The 8,647-nt window shown below is 39.5% G+C and overlaps 1 protein-coding gene across 1 annotated transcript in view; it reads right to left on the bottom strand.

The window, feature by feature from the left end:
* Positions 1 to 1,128: 1,128 nt before the first annotated feature.
* The window catches only part of LOC107741487 (gastrula zinc finger protein XlCGF57.1-like), a 14,766-nt gene continuing 7,247 nt past the window's right edge, over positions 1,129 to 8,647 (bottom strand). The window contains exon 3 of the mRNA XM_016554224.1: positions 1,129 to 4,973. Coding sequence (XP_016409710.1) covers positions 3,556 to 4,973 — 1,418 coding nt within the window. The 3' untranslated portion in view covers positions 1,129 to 3,555. The remainder of the gene's footprint in view (positions 4,974 to 8,647) is intronic.

Genomic DNA, 8,647 nt, shown 5'->3' with positions numbered 1-8,647 from the left:
CACCATCATGGAGATCAGTGTTTGCTTTAGTTGGGCTCTTGATCCTTGACTTGTTGTGTTAGATTTCTCTCTGTAGAAATGCATGTGGTGTTGTACAGTGAGGAGATATTAGTTGCTTATATATGATGAGATAATCCTCATGAGCTGGCCTGATTATGTTCAAAATGACTTATTTTTTTAATTTATATGTTTAGGTTTTGTATTAAAAACCCTGTGAAACTACAGTGTTGCTCTAATAGATATAGTGAATTAATTTTATTTTAAGTGAATATCCACACAGGTGCGGTGACTAACGGCTACACATACTGCTCAAAACATTAGATTCATCCGTGCTGAGGAGCCGTGCCAAAGCACAAACCACATACACATGAAAATTCAGCTGATAACTGCAACTGCAGGTTTCCAACAGAGATGGTGACAATGATGCAAAACTTACAGACGGCTGCTTTAAACAAATTATTAAAATTATCCTGACCAGTACTCAAAAATTGCACAAAAAAGTTACAATTCAAAATAAACCCAGAAACATTAACTGCATGAAAGTAACAACAAAAAACATATTACAATTATTTCAATTTATGCATCACATTTAAATCCACAGTGTAATGCAAGACTGTCAGATCGCCAAACCATTTCATTGCGTTTTACATCAGGAGCAGTTGTGCAGTAGGCCTACATTGGGAGTTGAAGCGCACAGAGACAATGGGCAGATAAATGTTATGGACGTTCCCAATGTCTCGATGTTCACAGGGTAAGTTACTGGTATACTTGGAGGTGTCTGTAAAAGGCAAATTCTTCAGCTGTGCCAGTATTTATAATGATTACTTTGTATTATTTTCTAGAAGCACACTAAGTGTACTTGGAATGCCATTGCAATGTTTTAAAGTCACTGAAAGTAAAGGTATAGTATGACCTCAGTTTGTTATCAGTATAATATTAATGTATGTTGAACACTCTTACAGTGTAACTGAATTGCAATTGTAATGTCACCATAATACATTTGAAGTTCATGCTGAGTGAATTCTACATTTCAAAACTTAAATACAAGAATTGATAGTTAAAGTGTATTTAAGTTTACTTGGAATATTTCCACTTTAGCACAAACAAGTATATTTAATACAAATTTAGTTGAACTTCAGCACTGCTTTTAGACAACTAAAATGCATTTAGGACATTAGTTGTTCCAATTTAACAGACTTTAGGTATACCAATTTATAGCGTGCCACAAATACATTTAGTTATACCAAAGTACATACTAATAAATTGTGCTCAAGTATAAAATTTTTTCATTGGTTACTGCCTAACAGATTTATCATTTATGCTGCACCGTGATTTTCACTTGCACGTGTCAGAGGATTATTATGAAGGCAGCTGACGTTATTTGCAGCTTTACTCACAAAATACAATTCCTGCTCATCAATAAGGTGAGAACCAGAACCGTTATTAACCGAAATACACAAATTAATTAAAGAGGACCTATTATTCTTTTACGTGGTGTTTAAACATTAATGTGTCCACAGTGTGTGTAAAGAACCACCCTATAATCGTAAAAATCCACCTACTCCTTTTTTATAATCCCCATAAATCAGAAGCATTGTCTGAGAACAGGCTGTTCCAGTTTTCTCCCTACGATGACGCCATAGTATGGAAAATCCCCGCCCACTGGTGACAATCTCTGCCCTATTAGCACAGATCCCACCCTGAGTGAGCCGCACACAGTCCACCATCTTTATACCCTCGCTAGAGCAGCTAGTCATAAAATGTCTCAGCTATTTAAACATTGTAACTCTTGTTTTTGGCTGCAATAATTGCAAAAACTCCCAGAATCTGAGCCACTAAGGATGCAGTGGATTCTTTTCAATTGTGTGCCAAGAAATTAGCTAAATTTGTATGTTTGTGTGAACCATTGCACACTGGACTGCTTTGCAATTGTAGTGGGTTATCTTCTGCGTTGTGTGTCGATAAAAGAGACCTTACACCATGATGTGGTTGTCATGTGGTTTATTTCGGCTTCTCAGTTTCTGTATTAAAGTATAACAGACACCATCAGATAGTAACAGGAGAATATCTGGTTTAGCCGTGCCTCTCATCGCAATGACATCCCGCGCAAGAGAGCGTTATAGCATACAATAACGATTATAGAAACAAATACAATAATAATGAGAAAAGAAAATACAGGAAAAGAAAACAAATACTATAATGATCCATTTACATACCTGTATCAAAGTATAACAGACACCATCCGTGCCTGTCAATCATTGCATACTGTTACAATGTACATTCATATAACAGGAAATACATTCAAACCTCTCATGGATCATTAAAGGTAAAAATATACAACTTCACACAATCATAAACGTGTAACTCATAACACCGGTAAAACAGAGGTAAAAGTTTTATCTAAGTATGCATCGTCATATAACGAAACTCATCAGCATCCAGCACGTGTAGTAGCGGCCATTACACGAATTCATGTTTCGATTAAACATACTCTTACAATGTTTATACTTGGAGTACTAATCTCTTAATAAAGAAAAGTTAACAAACAAAACACATTTTGTGCAGAAAATCCATAAACAGTAAGCAATTAACCATATTTGAACACTTTTTCGAGAAGCTGATAAAAACATACCTCTCATCGCAATGACATCTAAAGTTGCCATTGTCTCTTACTGTATTCACAAGAGACGGAGCTTGTGATTTTTAACCCCAAAATGCTCACTGCCTGTAAAATTCAGAAGCACAATTGTATTACTTCTTAAAACTAAAACTAACGACATAGCTCTGATCTTCATGAATACAGTCAGAGACAGTGGTAACTTAAGCCACATTAACCATACAGCGTGCTAACAAGCACATTCACAAAATATAACGTGCTGTACTTACATGTTCTGAATACGAAGTTGGACAAACAGTTGGTATTGATCCATCTTTGACAATTCTACTCGCTTTGCAGGGGGCAGGTGTAAGAGTTTTATTGCGGTGTGAATTCTCATGTGGACTCTAAGGTTTCCATGTTGAGTAAAACTCTCTAAATGCTGTTGGCAAGTGTAAGGCTTCTATTCTGTGTGAATTCATGTGTGCCTGTTTAAGTTTCTTTTTTGAGTGAAACTAGATCTACACTTTGTTGGCATGAGTAAGACTTTTCTCTGGTGTGAACATTCATGTGCAAGTTAAGGCTTCCTTTATGACTGAAACTTTTTCCACACTGTTGGCAAGTTAAGGGACTCTCTCCAGTTGTGCATTCTCATGTGGACTTTAAGGTTTCCACGTCAAGTAAAACTTTTTCCACAGCGTTGGCAGGTGTAAGGCTTTTCTCCAGTGTGAATTCTCATGTGGACGTTAAAGCTTCCTTTATGACTGAAACTTTTTCCACAGTGTTGGCAGGTGAAGGGACTCTCTCCATTGTGTATTCTCATGTGGACGTTAAAGCTTCCTTTATGACTGAAACTTTTTACACAGTGTTGGCAGGTGAAGGGACTCTCTCCATTGTGTATTCTCATGTGGACATCAAGGTTTACACATTGAGCAAAACTCACCACACTGCTGGCAGGTCTAAGGCTTTTCTCCAGTGTGAATTTTTATATGCCTGTCAAGACTTACTTTAAAAGTGAAACTTTTTCCACAGTGTTGGCAGTTGCAAGGCTTTTCTTCAGTGTGAATTCTCATGTGCCAGTTAAGGCTTCCTTTATGAGTGAAACTTTTTCCACACTGTTGGCAGGTGTAAGGCTTCTCTCCAGTGTGAATTCTGATGTGGGTGTTAAGGTTTCCATGCTGATGGAAACTCTTTCCACACCGAGGGCATGTGTAAAGCTTCTCTCCAGTGTGAACAGTCATGTGACAGTTAAGGCTTCCTTTATGAGTGAAACTTTGTCCACACTGTTGGCAGGTGTAAGGCTTCTCTCCAGTGTGAATTCTCATATGGTGGCTAAGGCTTCCTTGATGACTGAAACTTTTTCCACAGTGTTGGCAAGTGAAGGCACTCTCTCCATTGTGTATTCTCATGTGGACTTTAAGGTTCCAATGTTGAGCAAAACTTTTTCCACACTGTTGGCAGGTGAAAGGCTTCTCTCCAGTGTGAATTCGTATGTGCCTGTCAAAGCTTCCTTTATGAGTGAAACTCTTTCCACACTGTTTGCAGGTGTAAGGCTTCTCTCCAGTGTGATTTCTCATGTGGTGGCTAAGGCTTCCTTGATGACTGAAACTTTTTCCACACAGTTGGCAAGTGTAGGGACTCTCTCCAGTGTGAATTCTCATGTGGATTTTAAGGTTTCCATGTTGAGCAAAACTTTTTCCACAGTGTTGGCAGGTGTAAGGCTTCTCTCCAGTGTGAATTATCATGTGGTGGCTAAGGCTTCCTTGATGACAGAAACTTTTTCCACAATGTTGGCAAGTGAAGGGACTCTCTCCAGTGTGTATTCTCATGTGATCTTCAAGGTTCCAATGTTGAGCAAAACTTTTTCCACACTGTTGGCAGGTGTAAGGCTTCTCTCCAGTGTGAATTCTCATGTGGTGGCTAAGGCTTCCTTGTTGACTGAAACTTTTTCCACACTGTTTGCAGGTGTAAGGCTTTTCTCCAGTGTGAATTCTCATGTGGTGGCTAAGGTTTCCTTGATGACGGAAACTTTTTCCACATTGTTGGCAGGTGTATGGCTTTTCTCCAGTGTGAATTTTTATATGCCTGTCAAGACTTACTTTATAAGGGAAACTTTTTCCACAGTGTTGGCAACTGAAAGGGGTCTCCCCAATGTGGACTTTAAGGCTTCCTTGTTGATTATAACTCTTTCCAGACCGAAGGCAAGTGAAATCACTTCTAGTTTGTTTAGTCTTTTGAGCTTTTTTTCGTGTGGAAATCTTTTCAGTCTGTGAACACCTAAAATATTTTTTTCCAGCTGTGAAATCATGCAGATTCTCGTATTGATCTTTCTCTTCAATGTCATTGAGTACTTCTTTCTCTTTTTTCAACGCTACGTCTAAGGTGAAAAAACAAACAAAAGTTATCCCCAGTTTAATGGCACAATACAACAAACATCAAAACATTTAGGTAATGCATCAAAATCAACAACATGTACAGTATGCTTGATCCTGTACCAGAGGTGTCCAAACCTGCTCTGAAGGGCCACTGTCCTACTTGTCCCAATACACCTGCTGGAAATCCTCAACTCAGGCCCTTGAAACCCCCTTTCCTTCAGAGTTTAGCTCCAACCCTAATCAAACACACCTGAACATGCGAATCAAGGTCTTCTGTATTATTTGAAAGCTGAAGGCAGAAAGCTCTATTTGAAAGCTCAAGTTTGCAGAAAAGGGGACCTTGAGGGCTAGAGTTGAAACACGCTGCTCTTCACAATATTGCTAACTTTCTTTAGGTCATGTCCCAAGAACCTTTAAGCTGGCAGTTAAACCCTTTATTAAAAAAAGAACACCCAGGAGATATAGTTAATTATAGACTTCTCAATTAGGAATGCTAATAATTAATCACTGATCCATTAATGGACAAAAAATAATAATAATCCAAGGAAACTGAAACTGTGGAAATGGTCAAAAAAAGTTAATGATAGGCCCGAGCAAGACATTTAAATTAGATGTTGTGCTTTGGGGAAAGCAAAAATCAAGCGTAGCGTTAGTTCAGGCAGGTCACGTTAGTCAAGCTCACATCAGCTGACTCTCAGCTGATCCCCATCTACCTATAGGATACGACACCTACCTAAGCATCCATATATAAGGTCCTTCAGTATTATCAGCAGTTTTCGCATTGCTCAATGGCGAATTCGGCAGGCAAAACACCATCATCACTTGGAATCGGGAATTTAGCGAGTGGAATTCGTTTCCCCAATGGACTCCCCTCCGATTCATTCAAGTTCGTTAACTTGAACATGTGAATTCACCGCATTTATCATAAGCTGCCTGATTCGGAAGTGACAGAGTTAGCATTACTTCATGCATTGCTACATTATTGAAATGGACTCCACAAGTTATGTGACCGACTCAAGAACAAGTTCAGATGGGAACTTCATCCCCAGTTGATATCAAGAGATTAAGCATCCACGTCACAGCTGCTATGTTTCACTCTCTCGAACAAGCTAAGTTCCTTTTAATGCTCTCAGGTTATTGGCAACATGCATGTTGCTATGGTTATCCGCGTTGCTTAGGCTCATTTAGGCCCAATCCCATTTCTACCCCTTAGCCCTTCCCCTTTCCCTCCGTTTTGTGCGTTCACATGAAGGGGTAGGGGTGTCTCGGTTCTCTTTTGGTTGGAGGGGTAGGGGTAAGGGGAAGGGCCAGATAGCCCTCCAAACAAAGATTTTTCGGGACCACACTTCAAACGAAGGGGTATGAATTATCTCAGCGTAAACCGGCTACAGTGGCAACATGGCTGCCCGAGCGAACAAAAAGACACATAAATGTAAGCATTATTGACATTAATAAAGATTTTAATGAAAAGTAATCATTTGTTTTAGGTTATATTCAATCATGTGTTCAAATTACGGTCATGTTATTCAAAGAAATGTTTGCAAAAAAATCGCTAAGGTTTGCTAATGTTAAACCATTAACGTTACTGACTGCACGACAGTGCCACAACATATGTTCATGTCTGATCAGGGCGATAACCACCATAGACATTGAGGGGTTCTAGTCCCCCCAATAATTAGAAATCGCTAAACCCTTTTCTCAAATATTGCCAATTTGAGAGAGAGAGAGAGAGAGAGAGAGAGATGAAAGTTGCGTGTATGTGCGTCTCTCTACAATCAGTGAGTTTACTTAAAAAACAGCAATTTTATCCTCTTGTTGCTGGAAAATATAAAGCAGCGATTCAGTATTTAAACTGTTATTAATAAAAGTCGTGGGGCAGCATTGACAAGTTTCTTTGCTCCTGGATGTGTGAGCTGCGCGATCTCCGATATGTATGTGTGTGTGTGTATGTGTCAGTGTGTCTGTAAGCAGCGCATTAATATAGAACGGTAAGGGTCTAATGCACACCAGTTTAGGTGTGTGTACTGTAGGAGCTAGACGACGTATGATGATGTGTAGTAGTGGTGTCCCAATTCTTAGGGGAATATTTTCACCCCTACCCCTTGACACTTTGTTTCAAGGGACATGGGGAAGGGGTAGGGGAAGGGGTATAAAATAGAATTGGGATCCGGCCTTAGTTGTTTAGTTGGCAATGTGTGGTACTATCCGTGTTGCCGGCAACACGCTTGTCGTTGCAATATGCTGTGCTTAAAGGGGGATATAATGCCATTTCATGCATTCTGAGTTGTTTATACTGTTAAGAGTTGGATTGTTATGCGTGCGCTGAGAGCAGAGTGTGTTGCTCAACACGTTTCGTTCATGGTTCGGAAGAGATAACCTTATTCAGTGTTATGTGAACAGTGGATGCAATTTGTTTTTCTGGGGCAGCAACGGAGTTTCACAAGCTTTTTGTGTTTGTTTGTTCCCATCATTTCGGTGACGAATATTTTATAACAAGGTACATTCTGACACTGGATTTGCACATCGTTTGATACTGAAAGACGGAGCAGTCCCAGCGATAAAAGATCCCCGTCATGACTAGGAGCTTTAAACTGCATCAAGTATCGGTGTTTGTTGCCAATCGGCCCGAAAGTGCTCGTGACTCTTCAGCTCCACCCACGGCTCGCCTCCAGGAGCTTGGCTATTTTCAGAGAGAATCGTAAAGCTGTATCTTTCTTTTATAAACCTGATTAAACTGAAGACATCTGAGCCGCTGAAGATGCAGAGGATTAATGTTACTTTCGTTTTTAAGGGAATGCGCCGATCCCCAATCTGCCTAAATGCGTCTATGTTCGTGCGAATCATTCGTGATCCAGCTTCATCTACAGAAGAAGTGAGTATAAGGGTTTTTTATGAATCTTTGCAAATCGCCTTTTCTAATAATGTGCTAGTTAGCCAGTTTCGTGGCTGAAGTTCACAGTCTGCTCGTCACTCCACAGAGGAGAGGGGCAGGGTCAGCAGAGCTCTTTAGCATTTAAAGCAACATGGACTAGAATGGCTCGCTGAAAACAGAGCTGATTTTGACAGGGTAAAAAAGGTGTTTTTTTACACTACCATTGAGAAATTTTAACCAAAGTATGTTATAGACTTTTCATTAAGACCCAAAAGAATCATATCAACTTGTGGAAAATGGGCATCCGATGACCCCTTTAAATTTTTATTTTTTCGTTCAGGGGTACAATAATGAATAAACAGCTTGAATATTTAATTTCTATACGTGGGCGGGAATTAAACGCCCCTTTCTGCTGATTGGTCAGCCGAAGATCAAACCGTGCCGTCATCAGTTCTTCCGCAGTATTACGCAGCAGAATAATAGTCCTCCACTGCTGCAGTACGGATTCTTAACGCATTTATTGCAACTACATTTCATCTTTTTTCATCAAACAAACAGACTAATGAATAGCTCGACACAACTCATACCGGTGCAGAGTCTAGACAGGGCTTTCTTTTGTGTAGATATAAATTCTATTCTTTGCATCAGCTGGGCATCATGGCAGGGTATGATATGACGGCTGTCATAGCCTACCCTGCTCACCCAGTAAGTCTGTTTGTTTAATTAAGTAATTAATTAATTTGTTTCAAAATAAATATTTTAAACACTAAGACAAAAAGGAAAGAATAATAAATTGGCTTGGGT

Source organism: Sinocyclocheilus rhinocerous, unplaced genomic scaffold, assembly GCF_001515625.1.
Source record: "Sinocyclocheilus rhinocerous isolate Xijiao unplaced genomic scaffold, SAMN03320098_v1.1 scaffold2030, whole genome shotgun sequence".
Classification (NCBI taxonomy): Eukaryota; Metazoa; Chordata; class Actinopteri; order Cypriniformes; family Cyprinidae; genus Sinocyclocheilus; species Sinocyclocheilus rhinocerous.
This window is presented reverse-complemented; position numbering and strand designations above follow the sequence as displayed.